The sequence below is a fragment of the Dermacentor andersoni genome, chromosome 3, assembly GCF_023375885.2.
Source record: "Dermacentor andersoni chromosome 3, qqDerAnde1_hic_scaffold, whole genome shotgun sequence".
NCBI lineage: Eukaryota > Metazoa > Arthropoda > Arachnida > Ixodida > Ixodidae > Dermacentor > Dermacentor andersoni.
In genome coordinates, this window is record NC_092816.1 from 190,108,909 (window position 1) to 190,126,167 (window position 17,259).

The following is a 17,259-nucleotide window of genomic DNA, read 5'->3' on the forward strand; positions in this document are numbered from 1 at the left end:
AAGATCTTGCGCCAAATCAACACACATAAGAAAGACGACGACACCACGCGCGCGCACTAGGCATCATAGAGTAAAAGTATTATCAGAGTAGTATGCAAGATCACCAACTAGCCCAGCAGTTAACTCTTTTAAAGTACACTTCTTAATCTCCTGCGCCAGTTTAGAATTTGATTCGGCGTTTCGCAACCTCAACTGGGCCGCTCGTCGCAAGTGCAGCACTATATTGTCACCGGTTCACATCAGCCATTACGTCAAGGACCGTACCGCGTCTCTGCCGCAGAACGTCGTATCATTACCACTCAAGTCGAAGGTATGCTGCGACGTGACGTTACTCAACATTCGCACACTCCGTGGGCATCTCCTGTCGGTCTAGTTCGAAAGAAGGATGGGTCTATTCGCCATTGCGTCGACTGCCGTCGGTTAAATAAGGTAACGCGCAAAGACGTCTATCCTTTACATCGCATCGACGACGCTCTCGACAGTCTTCAGGGAGCAGAATTCTTCTTGTCCATTGACTTGCGTTCATGGTACTGGCAGGTCCCGATGGCTGCGGCTGATTGCCAAAAAACCGCATTCATTACGCTTGACGGCTTATATTAATTTATCGTGATGCCTTTCGGGCGTTGTAACTCCCCTGCCACGTCTGAACGACTCAAGGACAACACGCTGCGTGGCCTCAAGTGGTCTATATGTGTGTTACCTCGACGATGTCGTCGTTTTCTCGCCTGATTTTCCGACTCATCTGCTCCACCTCAGACATGTTTTAACCTGTATAACGAACGCTGACCTCCAACTCAACCTCAAAAAGTGCCGCTTCTCCGCGCGAGAGCTCACCATATTGGGCTGCGTTATGTCCAAGCACGGGGTTCAAGCAGCCGCTTCAAGCAGCCTTCAAGCAGTCGCTTCAAACTTCAAGCAGCCGCTGAGTTTCCAAAGCCTAAGACCATCTAAGAACTTTGAAGCTTTGTCGCCCTATGCTTATATTTCCAGCGCTTCGTTCGGAATTTCGCATAGATCATGACGCCATTGATCCAACTTCTACGCGGTGACGCCGCCCTCTCCTCCTGGTCCCCTGCATGACTCCGCTTTCGCTACGCTGCGTCGTCTTCTCACCTCCCCACCTACTTCGTCACCCCAATAATACCATGTCGACCCGCCAGCTGCAACTGAGGTACATACAGACGCCAGCGGGGTCGGTATTGGCGCCGTCCTCGCCCAACAAAAGCGCGGCTACCCTGAATACATAGTCGCCTATGCGAGTCGCACGCTGACGAAGCTTGAGGTCAATTATAGCGTTACCGAAGAAGTGTGTGGCTTTAGTATGGGCACATGGCAAGTTCTGACTTAACCTGTACGCGCGCCCATTCGACTTTGTCACAGATCACCATGCGCTTTGTTTGCTGGCCGACTTGAAAGATCCCACTGGCCGCCAAGCCTGTTGAGCACTACACATCCAGGAGTACAATATTCGCGTTTGATACCGCAGCGGGCGCCCACTCTCAGGAGCAGGCGCCCTGTCTCCTTCACCTTTACCTCTAGACTCGGCCTACTGAAAAACTTCCGCACACTCCGTGTTATCTCTCGAGATGACTCCTTCGCGACCGCACAACGTCGTGACCCATGCATCGCTTCTCTTTTCCACTTTCTATCTGGATCACCGATCATCCCTCTATTTCGAAACCTCCAAAGCCAAACAGTTCATTTCGCCTTTCGTGACCAGCTGCTCCACTGACGCAATTGCGCTCGTGAAGGCAGTCGGTGGCTTCTGGTGATTCCCCGCAGCTTAAGCTTAGAAATCGGTGCCTCTTTCCACAACGATGCGCAGTGTGGCCTTGCTGGAGTTTTCAAGACGTACGAACGAATTCGCCACCGCTACTACTGGCGCGGCATGTACAAATTTGTACAAAGGTTTGTTCGGTGCTGTCTTGACTGTGTACGCCGCAAATCGCCGCCTTTACACCCGTCTGGTGCCTTGCAGCCGCTGCCGTGTCCTGCCACATCCTTCGATCGCGTTGGAATCGACCTATTCGGCCCGCTTCCTATGACACCAGACGGCTATCGGTGAATCGTAGTTGCTGTTGACCATTTGACACGCTACTCCGACACTGCTGCTTTACTCAGTGCTACAGCGCGGGATGTAGCCTCTTTCGCCCTACGTCGCTTCATCCTTCGACACGGCGCGCCTGGAGAACTCCTCCGCCATCGAGGTCACGCCTTCCTCAGTGAAGTCGTCGAATGTTTGCTTTCTGATTGCCGCATTATTGATCCGATAAGCACGTCGTACCATCCCCAGACTAACGGGCTCACAGAGCGATTTAACCACACACTTGGTGAGATGTTCTCGATGTACGTGGCATCTGATCCTGTTAACTGGGACTGCATCCTCCAATTCATCATGTTCGCGTACAGCACCGCGATCCAGGCCACTACCGGATTTTCACCTTTATTCCTCCTGTTTGACCGCGAGCCTATTCATGCCATCGACACGCTCCTTCCATACCGTCCTGACGCTTCCGATTGTCTACCCGTGTCCGACATCGCCCGCCAAGCCGAAGAATGCCGCCAGCTAGCGCGCTCCTTTACGGCAGAGCAGCAGTAGCGCCAGAAAGAAAACCGCACCGGATCGTTTCCAAACACCACCTACGCTCAAGGTGTTCTTGCGTGGCTGTCTGTCCCTTTCCAAACGCCGGGGCTTTCCTCACAACTCGCCCCGAAATTCTAAGGGTCTGACCAACTCTTGGAGCGAACATCCCAGGGGAATTTTCTCCTTGATCCGCTGCCACCACCTGACAACTTCCGCCGGCATGGACGTGACCCGGTCCACGTCTCAAGCTCTACCACGACCCTCTTCCTCCCGATTCTTAAGGCGCCAGCATGGTTCTTTTGATCTGGGGGAAAATTGTGGAAGAAGACGCGTCTCGCGGCACAACCTACTGGCGTGCACGACATCACCAGATGCCAGAGTAGAGGACGAGGTTCAACTCACAGGAGGAATTTCGTACGTCACAGGCGTCACCTGGCGCAGCACGCGGTAGGGCCCTGTGTATCGCGAAAGGAGCTTCTCTTAAAATCCGACGTGACGAGAGGGCGACCACAGGAGTACGAGCGCACCAGGCGAAAACTGTACGTCACGGTGGCTGGCGTTGTACTGACACTGCTGAGTGGTTTGCGAGGCCGTCAGTTGAGTACAGGAAAGCTAGCGTGCATGGTCGGCGAGGGCGAGGGCGTCGCGCGCATACTCGCTTGTCGAGATTGCCGCACGAGGAAGTGCCATGTCAAGGGGCAAGGTCAGTTCGCGACTGTACAGTAGATAAAATGGAGGAAATCCGGCGGTATCGCGCCGGGAAGAATTCTACGCAAATGTGACGTAAGCAAGCCCACACCTGGTGGTCCTTGGAAACGTACTTGGACAGGACATCGGTCACAGTACGGTTTAACCGCTCCGTCAGGCCATTGCTTTGAGGATGGTATGAGCTAGTAAGCTTTTGTTGAATGGAGCAGGAACGCACAATGTCGGCGCTAACTTTCGAGAGGAAGTTATGACCACGGTCAGTAAGCAGCTGTCGCGGGGCGCCATGAAGGAAGATAATGTCACGCAAGAGACAGCCCGCGAGGACAGTGGCGCAATTGGTAGGGAGAGCCCGCGTGATAGCGTATCGGGTGGCGTAATCAGTGGCGACGGCTAGCCATTTCTTCCCACAGGATGACGTGGTAAAGGGACCGAGGAGGTCTAATCTAACACAAAAGAAAGGTTCTACAGAGACGGTGATCGGCTGGTGATGACCGGCAAGTAGCACCTGAGGTGTTTGCCGACGCTGGCAGGGATCACAGGCAGCAATATAGCGTCCGACGGAGCGAGCGAGACCAGACGAATAGAAGCGGCGGCGGACGCGGTCGTACGGGCGGATTACCCCAAGATGTCTTGCAGTGGATGCGTCATGCATCTCAAAGAGCACAGTCTGTCGCAGATGCTTTGGCACGACAAAAAGATCAGATCCGTCAGGGAGGAAGTTCCTTCGGCACAGAATGCCGCCCTGGAGGACATATCGGTGAACAGGTGCTTCGGTAGGTGTAGAGCGCAGACGCTCGATGAGTGCTTGCAGAGATAGGTCTCGGTACTGCTTATCGGCGATGTTAGCGAAGGCAGACACAAAAATTGCCGTTGGCGGTACTACTGTCGGCGTCGTCAGGCTCATCGACCGGGTAGCGAGACAGGCAGTCAGCGTCCTTGTGTAGTCGGCCAGATTTATAGGTGACAGTATACGAATATTCTTGGAGGCGTAAGGCCCAGCGACCAAGTCTTCCTGTAGGATCTTTCAGTGAGCATAATCAGCAAAGCGCGTGATGGTCTGTGACAACGGAAAATGGTCAGCCATGTAAGTATGGGCGGAATTTCGCAACCGCCCAAACTAGGGCCAGACACTCAGGCTCAGTGATGGAATATTTGCGCTAAGCGGGTGAGAGGAGTCTGCTGGCGTAAGCGATAACACGGTTGTGGCCGCGCTGGCGTTGTGCCAGTACTGCGCCAATTCCGTGACCGCTGGCATCAGTACGGACTTCGGTAGGAGCAGAAGGATTGAAATGGGCCAGAAGGGGAGGCGTGAGCAGGTCGATTAGATGCGAGAATGCAGAGGCCTCGTTATCGGCACACTGGAAAGCTCGGTTAGTGGTCGTGTTATGACGGCGATATTTTTCACGAAACGGCGAAAGTACGAACAAAGGCCGATGAAGCTGCGCACATCCTTGATACACTTCAGAACAGGGATGTGCGTAACAGCATGGAACTTGCTTGGGTCCGGTTGCACTTCGTTCGCGTCATCGAGATGTCCAAGGACAGCAATCTGGCGACGGCCGAATAGGCACTTCGATGCGTTGAATTACAGACCGGCTCGACGGAAAACGTCTAGGAGTGCTGAGAGGCGCTCGAGGTTCGTAGCGAACGTTGGTGAATATACTATAACTTTGTGCAAGTAGCACAGGCACGCGGACCATTTGAAACCGTAAAGAAGGAAGTCCATCATGCTTTCAAAAGTGGCAGGACCGTTACATAGACCGAACGGCATAACTTTGAGTTGATAAAGACTGCCGGGTGTTAGAAAAGCAGTCTTCTCGCGGTCGAGATCGTCCACGGCAATCTGCCAGTAGCCGGAGCGAAGGTCAATAGAGGAGAAATAGCGAGCACCGTGGAGGCAGTCAAGTGCGCGATCAATCCGAGGTATGGTATGGTATTCCTTATGCGATGGCGCACACCCGCTGTGGGGGATTGGCCAGATACGGGACACACTTCCTTTTTGGTAACCTTGTGAAGGTTAGGTAATCCACGCAAAAGCGCCATGAGCCATCCTTTTTTTTACCAGTACAACAGGTGACGCCCAAGAACTACATACCGGTTCAATAATGTTGACAAGCATTCTGCGAACTTCGGCGCCAATAACTAACCACGGCGTGAATGCTACTGAGTGATCCTCGAATGAGCAAAGCTGGGCCAGAGACATCCCGCGTGGCAGCACTTATGTGGTCAAGCCAAAATTGACCACTGGCAGGCAGACGCAATTCGCCGTAATAGATAAAACTGTATGAGGTACTGTGATCCCGTGTGTAAGGAGGGCGTCTAGCATAGGAGCCGCGGTGTAGTGACCGTCGGGAACTGGTGGGGATGACACGAAGTCAACGTAAGTCTGTGCCGAAGGTGGCAAGCGAACGAAGTCGACGGAACTGAGGCGACTGGGTTGTGGTTCAGCGGGATCCAGAACAGGCAGGTCAAGGCGGAGTGTACTAGCAGAACAATTGAGAGCAGAATGTGGGGAGAGGACGTCTAAGCCGAGGATATGTCGTGGGGACAGCGGGCGATGACTAAATATCATGATAGTGGAGCGATCGGTGCAGGAGACACGGGCGGCACACATACCAATTACAGGGGCTGCTCCGTCATTGGCGACACGGACAACAGGCGTCGTGGTGGGCGTGATTATTTTCTTCAGCTGGTTGGGAGCGGCGTCCGAAGGGAGTCGGCGAATCGGAGTGACAGGATGGGGATAGCGAATTGTCGTCGTTGGGGCGAAGGCGAACGAGAATAGGGGCGAATCAGTGGCGGCATTATCGGAGCGTGCAGCACATGGACGAGAAGGGCCTCCTCGGGGGCGAGAGTAGGCAGTATAAGTAGACCGGGTCGGGGAACTCCACCGACTGCGACAGTGCCGAGAATTGTGCCCTACTCGATGGCAGTGAAAACAAATGGGCTTGTCGTCAGCAGTGCGCCATTCAGATGGGTTGCGGAAGCGTGGTGGGTAAGAAGATGCGGGTCGGGGCAAAATCGAAGAAGCCGGTTGGCTATCAGGGCGATGCGCTGAGCGGATGGTGTGAAGGCCCATGTTTTCGAACTCCTGGCGGACAACTGCCTGGATGAGGGAAACCGTGACTGCAGGTGCGTTGGTGGGGCTGGAGTCAAAGGCAGCCGGATAGGCGGCCTCGATCTCACGCCGGGCGATCCTGGTAACATCGCCAGTGCTGTTGGCACGAGGAGCGTCGGCACAGGAAGATGTCAATGGGGTGTTGGGCAGACGAGCAAACTGGTGGTCAATACGTCGGCTGTTAGCGAGTTTCATGCGGCGGCACTCATAACTGCATCCACCGTCGCCACGTTGTTGCCAACGAGCAAATTGAAGGCGTCATCGGCACTGCCTTTGAGGATGTGGGAAACCTTGTCTGACTCAATCATGTGGGCGTCAACATTGCGGCACATAGCCAAGACCTCCTGAATGTGCGTGGCATAGGTCTCTCTTGACGTCTGCAGACGACCGGAAAGCGCCTTCTGTGCGGCAAGTTGGTGACCGTAGGGTTTGCTGAACAAGTCTCGGAGCTTTTGCTTAAGCGAATCCCAAGTGGTGAGCTCATCGTCGTGCGTCCAGAACCAAACTCGAGGTTTGCCACCGAAGTAAAAGACTACGTTGACGAGCATGATTGTAAGGTCCCACCGGTTATTGCGGCTGACGTGTTCGTACAGGCTGATCCAGTCCTCGACGCCTTCCCCATCTTTGCCCGAGAATACGTCAGGATCAAGGGGAGCGGGGAGAGTGATGTAGGTCGTCGAAGTGGCAGCAGGTGTCGGAGCCGGCATAGTCGAGTTGTCGCCGCCGGTAGCCATGAAGGAAGGTTCGACGTACCATCCACCGCGAAGCTCCATGACGAGGTACAGAGAACGTCCAGCTTCACCAGATATGTTACGCAGGAAGACGGAGCCTAAAAGATAATCATCATCTTCAGCCTGGTTACGCCCACTGCAGGGCAAAGGCATCTTCCATACTTCTCCAACTACCCGGGTCATGTACTAATTGTGGTCATGTCGTCCCTGCAAACTTCTTTATTCCATCCGCCCACCAAATTTTCTGCCGCCCCCTGCTACGCCTCCCTTCCCTTGGAATCCAGTCCGTAACCCTTAATGACCAACGGTTATCTTCCCTCCTCATTACATGTCCTGCCCATTTCTTTTTCTTGATTTCAACTAAGATGTCATTACCTCGCGTTTGTTCCCTCACCCAATCTGCTCTTTTCTTATACCTTAACGTTTCACCCATCATTCTTCTTTCCATAGCTCGTTGCCTCGTCCTCAATTTGAGTAGAACCCTTTTCGTAAGAATCCAGGTTACTGCCCCGTAGGTGAGTACTGGTAAGACACAGCTATTATACACAACGATAATCGCAACCTGCTGTTCATGATCTGAGAATGCCTGCCAAACGCACCCCATCCCATTCCTATTAAAAGATATATACAAGTATATTTACAAGGAAATACGCCGCACTTGGTCAAAAGGCAACAGCCCGCGCTAATCTCTAATCGCCGTCGTTGTCTTCACACTGCTCGCCTCTGTGATCCCAGTTACTGGGCGCTATAACGTAAAACTATTACAAACTTTTCTCTTGCAATTATGCAATCAGCCCACTGCGACTGGTCAAAAACGCTTGTGGACCACCCCCACTTCACCTGTCTATCCCGCGACGGCAGGGAAACCGCGATAGCTCCCCTTCTGATATGACGCGTACACATTGATGCTGCATAATTTGACCGAAAAAAAAAGTTATTTCTGACTCTACGCCTTTTCGCCATTAGCCCTCGGCTATTGGTCAAAAGTTTTTGGGCTGCACCCTTTTCACCTGCCTCTCACGCGACGTCACAAAACCGCAGAAACTTACCGCGTCAAAGTGACGTGTACGCATTAAAGATGCATTCATATGCCGAACAAAAGGTAATTTTCTTCTGAACTGCCGCCGGCTGCCCCGTTCCGAAAGGAATAAAAGCCGGCTGCCGCCGATCGCTGCAGCACTGGCTTTTTGCGTGGCCGTGTAACGTTTTCGACAACTTTCAGCACATTTACGACCCCGTTCTGGCAACCCTTCTTTGCTGATCCGTTTTAGCGTCATTCTTAAGCTTCCGTTAAGCTAAGTAAAAGAACGCGGACCAATCGCAGACGCTGGCACCAACCTCTTCATCCGGTTATCGATATTCACTGCGGTTAACACAAGCCGCTCACAAGCCGCTCAGTGGAGGCAATGTTATTGGTTTTTCAAGCAAACGAAAGTGACCTCCTATGAACTAGGAGAGCATTTGATTGGTTTTTTTCAGGCAATCCCTGCGGGGGACCACCTAATGCTTGCGTCGGAAGTTACGCAATATCGAGGTTTGCCTGTATATACATCTTTACTCGACAAAAAGAAAGCAGACAGAGGGGCTAATTTTCAGTCTGAGCATTAGATGTCAACAAACAATGACACCATGGAGAACAAAGTGGAAAGTATGTTATGCATAGCTCAATTGAAGGACTCATAAATAGAAACGAAAATGGTGAAGTGATTAAAATTTGTGCAGTATGCACGGATGTATGAGCGCGCATACGAATGTTGGCGCACACGAGCACGTTCACATAGACAAATATTCGCAAGTGTGTTTGCGGGTGAATGTGTGCATGCCATTGTATGCATGCGAGTCTGCATGCGTGCGGCGCGGGATCCGAAGAATACGTGGGTCCGGGCAAGCTTTTGAGCTGCGTACAGAAGGCTGTGTTCATCACTTACCAATAAAGATTACGGTAGGTTGCAGTTCACGTCCAACTGCAAATAGGGCTCGCACCAGCTTCTGACCATGGCGAACCTTTATAGATAAAGAAAAGATGTTCATCAACAACGAACAGCACAATCACTGGCTATTTCAAAGAGCATGCTGCCAAGGAGAATAATCTAAAATAAAGCTTTAAGATAGGGGCCTAGCTACATTTCCCTGTTCAATGACAGGTAAAGTGGAGAAGTGCTTTTTTAGGCAGCTGCTGTTCGGTAGGTGCTGCCATTTAGAGGAAAATGAAAATTTTAGTGATGAACAAGAAGAAGAGATCTTAAGAGACGGTGGGGGAATGGTCACTTAGGCTGATAAATGTTTGCTGGCATGGTCGATGAATGGGACGATCAAAAGGGTGTATGAACAAAAGGCACAGCACAGGCTTTTCTATGAAAAAGCCCCTTTCATTAAATTGCAGCTGACTGCGCAGCTTTGTGCAATGCTCCTTGAAACTCCTGTGGCAATTATACCTAGCCCAAATATTGCTACCTATTGAAGTGCACCTACAAGTTTCTCCATGAAGAGGTACGCACGCATTTAGAAGTGAACGAAGCTGCACCGATGTTGAGGCACGTGCAGTGAGACTCGTGGGCCACTGCCTTGGCCAGAATTGGCTTGCCATTGCCTGTTGGCCTAGTGAGCAACAGGCCCTTGGCTGGTACCCTCAGATCTGGGAACAGCTGTTGTAGCTGAAAAAAAGCAACCTTAAACATTTAGCACAACCAGGTAAAACAAGATTAATGTTCAGTAATTTATACCCAACGGTTTCAGAACAGAAAGCTAAGCAAGTTGGCAAGAATCTATGGTGAAGTTTATTTGAGTACAAGAATGAATTTCAGTAAGTGCATTAGTATGAGCATAGGACATCTTTGGATTATCATACATATAGAATAATAGGCATATTGAAACAGATATCGCTCGATAATGTGAACATACAAGTTCATGAATACTAGTAGGTTGGCGATGCCTTCCCATGAGGAGGAAAACTTTTTGCTAGTGCCTCCTTTTGCACTAATGACAATTGATCAGTTGATAGTGTTAGTGCTGTCCCATTCATGCCTCTTGCGTTCTACTTAACAATTTCATTACACCCTTTCACATTGATTGCAGTGACTGAATTTCCATATTTCTACATGTTGGAGGCATTTCTTATGGAGCTCGAACATGTGGAACTGGCGTTTTCGGTTTGTTTCAACGAGTTTCTATTTCGCTTCTTCTGTAAAATCCAGGTGCTGCCGTTGTTACTATGCGTGTATAAAAAGTGGCTGTCATGGCGTCGGCTTCTGGCACAACCATGCAGCGATAGAAGCGGAACAACAGAACTACGCAACACGCGCACTTTAATTTAGTGATGACTCGAATAACGAGTCTGTAGATAACAGCAAACCAGATTCAAGCTTCAATGGCCACAGTTCCTTATGTTAGCCCGGTACATCCGCAGCTATTCACTCGGCGATTTTCGTTTATGGCATTACAGAGGCGACAAAACCGCTTGAATAAATATAAACAAATATGGTGGGAGGCATATTCTGGAGCTGCACAGCGACGCTGAGAGAGCTGTGTCCTGGAAATAGGCAACTTCAGATGAACTGGGGAGGTTTATTGAACTTCTCATGGGACTTGCATCACGAGATGCCGAAAAGGTGAAAGTGCAAAATGTGTTGAGAAAGAACGTATTGTGGGAAAATTGCGGAGTGCAGCTATGCATAAAAAAACTCAGAAACTGCTTCAAAGAATGGCAGGAGCAATGAAGCTGTTGATGGATTGTTTTTTTTTGTATCGTATAAATTGGGTGTACCAAGCATTCTTTCGGACATTATTCCTAGGTTATGTATTTATCAAATGTATATTCTGAATTTCCTATGCTATGATTGCTTTTGCAGGTTTGCCTCCTGTATTATATTTATCAGCTGGTCTTAAAAATGGCGATTTCTTAAATTGGTATATGTTAACCAATAAATTTATTCCTTTGAACATATTGGAAAGAAAGCTTCGTTTTGTACAATTTGACAGGCTGCATAATGTGCTGGAATGTTGTTTGTAGTGGCAAAGAATTTTTCTCCGTGACCTTTAAAAAAATACAATTTTCTCTTGGTAACCAGAGTTATTACGCCTATCCTACCAATCCATATTGCATTATGATGTGATAAGCACAATAATAAAATACTGAATTTCATACCGAGAGCCTTTTGATATCATGCAGGACTTACGAAAATTCCCTAAGACAGATAGCTTAATTGTAGTCGTTATATTCAATAACTAAAAGCGGCGGACAGCACTCTCACATGAAATCAGCCTATTCAATTCTGCCACCCCTATGTGGGGCTTATGCACGTTATCTACCGCATTTTTTGCGCGGGTGATATAGTAGATACTTATACCGGTACGTTCGACCAAACAGGTGAAGTAGAATTCTGTAAAACCTCCGTCGTCCACATCCCTAGTAACATAACCGCTGACAACTCACCTATGGCCGATCTGTAGGTAGCATGACCATATCGTTGAGTGCCTGCTTGGCCACTTCCTCGGAAGTAATGTCGCTGAACAGCACCTCGGAGCCGCCATCGACGATCTCGTCCAGGATGATGTGCGCCAAACGAGAGTCGGCACCCTTCAGTGCTGACACTTGCCTCCCTAGCCACGGAAGAAGCCTCCGCCGGGCAGGCACGTACCAGGGGGGGGGGGGGGGGGGGGGGAGGGCGCGAGGGTGCGCGGCACCCTTCCCGAAACTATAAGGCATACCCCTCCTAACTGTGCAAGTACTCCTCACAAACATTATTAAAGCACCGCCAAATCATTCTTGAGACTCGACAGCTATTGGGCGCTCAACATTATGCTGCCGTTATCCCTCCTTTTGGATGGTGGTAGTTATCGGCATCTCCAAAGGGCGTGAATGCAAGTTTTCACATCGATTAGGTGCCCGCGCGATTACCTCGAAATGCGTTCAGTTGTCACCATCTATTCCAACGGTAACGCCCAACACTGTTGCTGCGTTAGCTCAACCTGTTTAGACTCCTCCCCCTCATAAGCGCAGAAAACTAAAGCCGAAAAGTTAGATTGAACACGAACGCCGAAAAGTTAGATTGAACACGAACGCCGAAAAGTTAGATTGAACACGAACGCCGAAAAGTTAGATTAAACACGAACGCCGAAAAGTTAGATTAAACACGAACGCCGAAAAGTTAGATTAAACACGAACGCCGAAAAGTTAGATTAAACACGAACGCCGAAAAGTTAGATTGAACACGAACACCGAAAAGTTAGATTGAACACGAACACCGAAAAGTTAGATTGAACACGAACACCGAAAAGTTAGATTGAACACGAACACCGAAAAGTTAGATTGAACACGAACACCGAAAAGTTAGATTGAACACGAACACCGAAAAGTTAGATTGAACACGAACACCGAAAAGTTAGATTCAAAAGTTAAATTGTTAGGCCCTTGACACGTGCCTGCCTATGGGTCGTGGAATTCGGGACGGTGGCAGGTCACCCTGGGAAATGAAGCAAGCATTTCATGCGAAGGTTAGATTTCCCTTTGCTTCGAAGGATGTGGCTGAACGGGCTACACCGCTGCTACACATCACATATCGAAGATATTAACCGTAATTACATTCGGGTCTCATTAAAATGGACCCCGACACTCCAGCAAAAAGTGTGTTTTATCCGTAATTAGCACGTAATACACAAAGCGCTTCAATTTCGTACTTTTGGTCGCGATGTGTAACAACGGTAAAAGGATGGTGACGCCCGTCCAAAGTAAAAAAAACAACAACTAAAGTCACAGATTCGCCCAAAAGGCGAGGCATGAAATTGCATTATTAAATTCTATACTATTCTATATTCTATATTCTATACTATTCTATATTCTATACTATTCTATATTATAGTATATTCTATACTATACTATAAATTCTATACTTAATGCGCCATGCGCATTAAGTATAGTAGTTTTCTCGACCGTACGAAGTTGTAAAGATTAGCTTATCAGCTATATTAACAAGCACGCTCTCACGTGCGCACGTGCGCACATGTAAAGAACACATCACGCTCGATAACCGCGGAAGAAACAGTGAGCGAATTCACCTTCGTGCTGCCTTTCCCTTGAACGCAAACTAAACGCCGAAAGCGCAGCGCATACGAAGCTACCGACACTAGGTACACTTTCTCCACATCACAGCTCGCTTTGAAGATACGGCGGCCGAGCGCTGGCGCACTTTATCCACATCGCAGGTCGCTTTCAAGATACGGCGTCCGCACCGTTAACAGCAGCCACCAGAGCAGAACCCCCTCGCGCCTCATCCCCGTGCCTATCGCACGACAGACTGCGTACTTCTCTCCTGCTTCACTCCCCCTCGCTCGCACAATATTCAGCCGTATCGACACGGCAAAGTCCGCTTTATACCGCCGATTCGGAAGAACAAATCCGCTAATTTCTTCGGCTGTAGCCGATAGTTAGTTGTAGTGCGGATCGTTAAAAGCGATCTTCGTGGCATTAATAAGATAGGTAGAGCAGACAAATGTGGAAATATGGTGCGTTCTATCCGAAATTCTTATGTACGTGGGTCCGTTGTAACGAGCGTAGGCTGTAACGAAAATGGGTCTCGTTTGTGTGCACAAGTGCATGTGAATTCACCATACTGAGAATGCCCGTCTCACATTACAGTACTACTACAGCTCTGCAATATAGTGGACTCACTTGCAGTGCCCAAGTATGGCCCACTATTAAAGGGAGCGCCTAAGTACCAACAAAGAAATGCTATAATGTAATGACGGTAGTATTAATAAACCGAATGTTTGTTCTTTATAAGCAATAAGAGGCTTGTATATTGAATCAGATATGTGCCCCCATAAATCTCTGTACGCTGGACTTTAATCCTGCCAACAGCCACTTTATCCGAGATAGCATTATGCACATATATACAGTTAAAAGTGCAACAGACTGCGGAAGAGAAATATTTTATGCACCCTTGATGTGGAGCAACTTATCTAAGTTGGGTTTTTCCGAAATAATTTTTCAGATTGACTTATTCGAGGAGGAAATATAAGAGATTAAATGTCCTCTTTCCTTGCCATCTTTAGGCACGGGTCACTGTCAACCCTCTAGCTCTAGGAGCGCACTCAATTAGTGTTACGTCGCTGCATTCTCCCATACCGGATCCGAGGAACAAACCAAGTCGTCAAGCCCCGCCTACTTATTTTTCTCTTCCTTGGTCTGCTGCATTGCGCCTTCCACACTGATGGAAGTCTAGGTGTGATCAGTGGATAGTTCCACTAATTGTACATGCTGTTTGGACAGAAATCGGCACGTTGCAGTCTACAGAGACCTAAAGAACGTACAGCGACATGTCTTTTGTGAAGTGTCTGCAAAGATGTTTATATATTCTGACGTGTAGCAATTAATAAATACAGCTGCTAAACCAAACCCAATGACAAATTCGAAATCTGCTTGAATAAACTGCAACTTGTACAATTCTCAAACTTCTAGTACAAATAATCTTTCTCTGAGTAGCATCAACCCTTAGAACAGACTCCATCAGAAGGCGCTCATCGTCAAACGGCGCCTGCGGTAGGAGTGATGGCAACGTCCTTTATCTGTCAAATGGCTGGTCCGTGGACTAACTTACCAAATCATGATCAGCACTTACCTAATCATGATTCAAGTGTAGTCAAAGTACACTCAGCGCATAGTACAGCCCAAAGCTGCAACCACTCGGGGTGACAGAGAGGGAGCATGTGCAGATTACATAACAAAGGCAGTAAACCACCAAGTTGTGTCTTGGGAAAGTGCGCTGGCGACATGCGCCGCCTGTCCTCCTCACCTGGGTGGCCATCCCGACGCCGTTCATGGCCCTTTTCAGCCACGAGGGGCCGTCACTACTGGTCACTGCGGCTTTCGGGGTGACCACCTTCTGCCACTGACGACGCTTCGGCTTGGCCGGGCGCCGGGCCAAGCCCGCATGCCAGGGCACCTCATCGCTGAGGTGCTCTATCCGCACCATATCTTCTGCGCAGCATGTAAATAAAAGACGGATGTAGCAGCAAGACAGAGCGCAAAAACGATAGCATCACTCTAATAAGCTCACTAAAATGTGAATGCGAAACGCCAGCCAAGCAAATTGTCAGCTTTTACATTTCTGCGTGCGCATCGACATTGCTAACATAGGTCCCGAAAAAATAAATCGGACACGGATAATCCGGACGTGATCGGTAATTCGTTCAAACTGACATTTGGACGAGGTGGTAAACCACTAAAAACAGAACAGCGCGCATTGTCACAGGGACAAGGAGGGAGACACGACACAGTAATTCATACAGCTTCGCGGAACTACAATTGACCTCATAGAGGTAATTTGTAAAGACTACGGGTTTTCTGGACAGCCGGCAGCTTTACATTTCATTATCCAGACTCCGTGGCTGGAGCATACGCTGAGTTACTGCCATTAACTCCTCTGGAAACATCGACAAGGCACTAAGTATCGCCTCTGATATCCGAGACATCAATTATGGCTTCATATTGCACGTTAGACGGCAATTCCCGAGGCCTTGCCTTGGTCGCAGCACTACGTTTTAAAGTTTTAACTGTAAACGCCTAAATTTGAGGCTTTGCGTGAATTTTACAGCACATCAACACCGCGGTCATGAGATCCTATAACACCAACCCCGCCCATGGGTTGCTCTCGCCATTCTGTTTGAGTTTCCCTTTGGAACAGCGTTCCGCTATTCTGCGCTTGTTTAGTTTGCGTTTTAGATTGCGCACTGCTGGCACCAGGAAGACCTTCTCGTGAATTTATTGAAAGGCCTCGTTAAATGGTAACAACGGTGACCCGCAGCCCAAATGACCCCACAGCCTGAACCTACCGCCTATCACAACGTGCTCATTTGCGGATACCATGGATGACCTGACAGGCTGCAGTGTGGCACTGTTGCATTTGAAGACTTTGCAGACGTCGACAGCGCGGTGTCGTCGTGTGCCGAACTGAACGATGAGAAACTAATTGATGATGATGACTCTCTTTCTAATTTCTTCGACTTTCCAAGTCCAACTCGTCCTAATGTAGTTTGCTTGATTTTCACAAGAATACCTAAATCTATAGTAAAGGTACCAAAACAAAAATATATATTAAGAGTACATATTAAACAGAATAAACATCTGTCATACTGGGGAAATGGGCACACCAGGAGGCTCTGCAATTGTAGGTGCCTCGAGGGAGTCGCAGGATGACCAGTCAAGCTAGGGCCAACAGAAGAGCCGCATGACCAACCTAGAAATTCGAGCCTGTCCTTGGCGATCTCAAGGTTGGCCCTCATTTTCTCCTTCAGGGTATTGGCCCACTCCCATGTAGGACCTGCATTTGCCAACATATATATGTCAGAAACGAACTTTGTAATACTGAATTCCTCCACATGCTCTAGGTGAAAAAAAGAAGTTTGTTTCGCTTGACTGGCGAAGCATTCATAGTGATTACAAAGCAGCAGCCAAATACACAAAGTACGGGTCATAGATATGTCAGCTGTATATATACCGTATATAGTGTAATCTAGGCCGATAGTGTTTCCAAATAATCATATATAGAACTCTATGTTTGGATACCCCTGTTTTTATAAATATGGTCCATAGCTAGCACCATCCAGAAAAGGCAGTGTCGCAGCCGCTACTAGCCCGGCCGTAGCCAGCTAAATAACATGAGCGATGTCGTCGTTTTCACCTTTGTCGTATCGGAGCTGGTTCTATGGTATCGTCGGGCGGCGTGTCATGCCGCTTTCAAAGGAAAAGTTGGAAGGCCACGCTACTGGCGCCAAAGAATGTTAACGTCGCCTGAAGCCTGTAAGCAAGAAAACCAAGGTTGCTGCACAAGACGAAGTCGCAAAGACCAAGCACACTGGCGAAAGCAAAGACCTAGATGGTTCAGCTCTGAACGCGAGACCTCGACGGAGTCGCCATCCTCTTCCAAGACTGGAACCCCGGAGCCGCAGCAGCAGCCAAAGAAACCGAAGATACAAGATAAGAAGATGCCTCTAGTGCCACACAACACCCAACAGGTGAGCTGGGCTCGAGTCTTATCCCTCCCTACTCCTACAATAGAACACCCCCGAGTATCAGAAAATCATAGCCGAGGATAGACAGCTCACAGGAACCAGCAACACTT

At 49.1% G+C, this 17,259-nt stretch overlaps 1 protein-coding gene across 1 annotated transcript in view; it reads right to left on the reverse strand.

The window, feature by feature from the left end:
• The window catches only part of LOC126524112 (spastin-like), a 31,668-nt gene that overhangs the window by 3,299 nt on the left and 11,110 nt on the right, over nucleotides 1-17,259 (reverse strand). The window contains exons 3-5 of the mRNA XM_050172472.1: nucleotides 16,375-16,458; nucleotides 14,932-15,116; nucleotides 9,640-9,795 (exon numbers count right to left, since the gene is read on the reverse strand). Of these exons, the coding sequence (XP_050028429.1) occupies nucleotides 9,640-9,795; nucleotides 14,932-15,116; nucleotides 16,375-16,458 (425 nt within the window). The remainder of the gene's footprint in view (nucleotides 1-9,639; nucleotides 9,796-14,931; nucleotides 15,117-16,374; nucleotides 16,459-17,259) is intronic.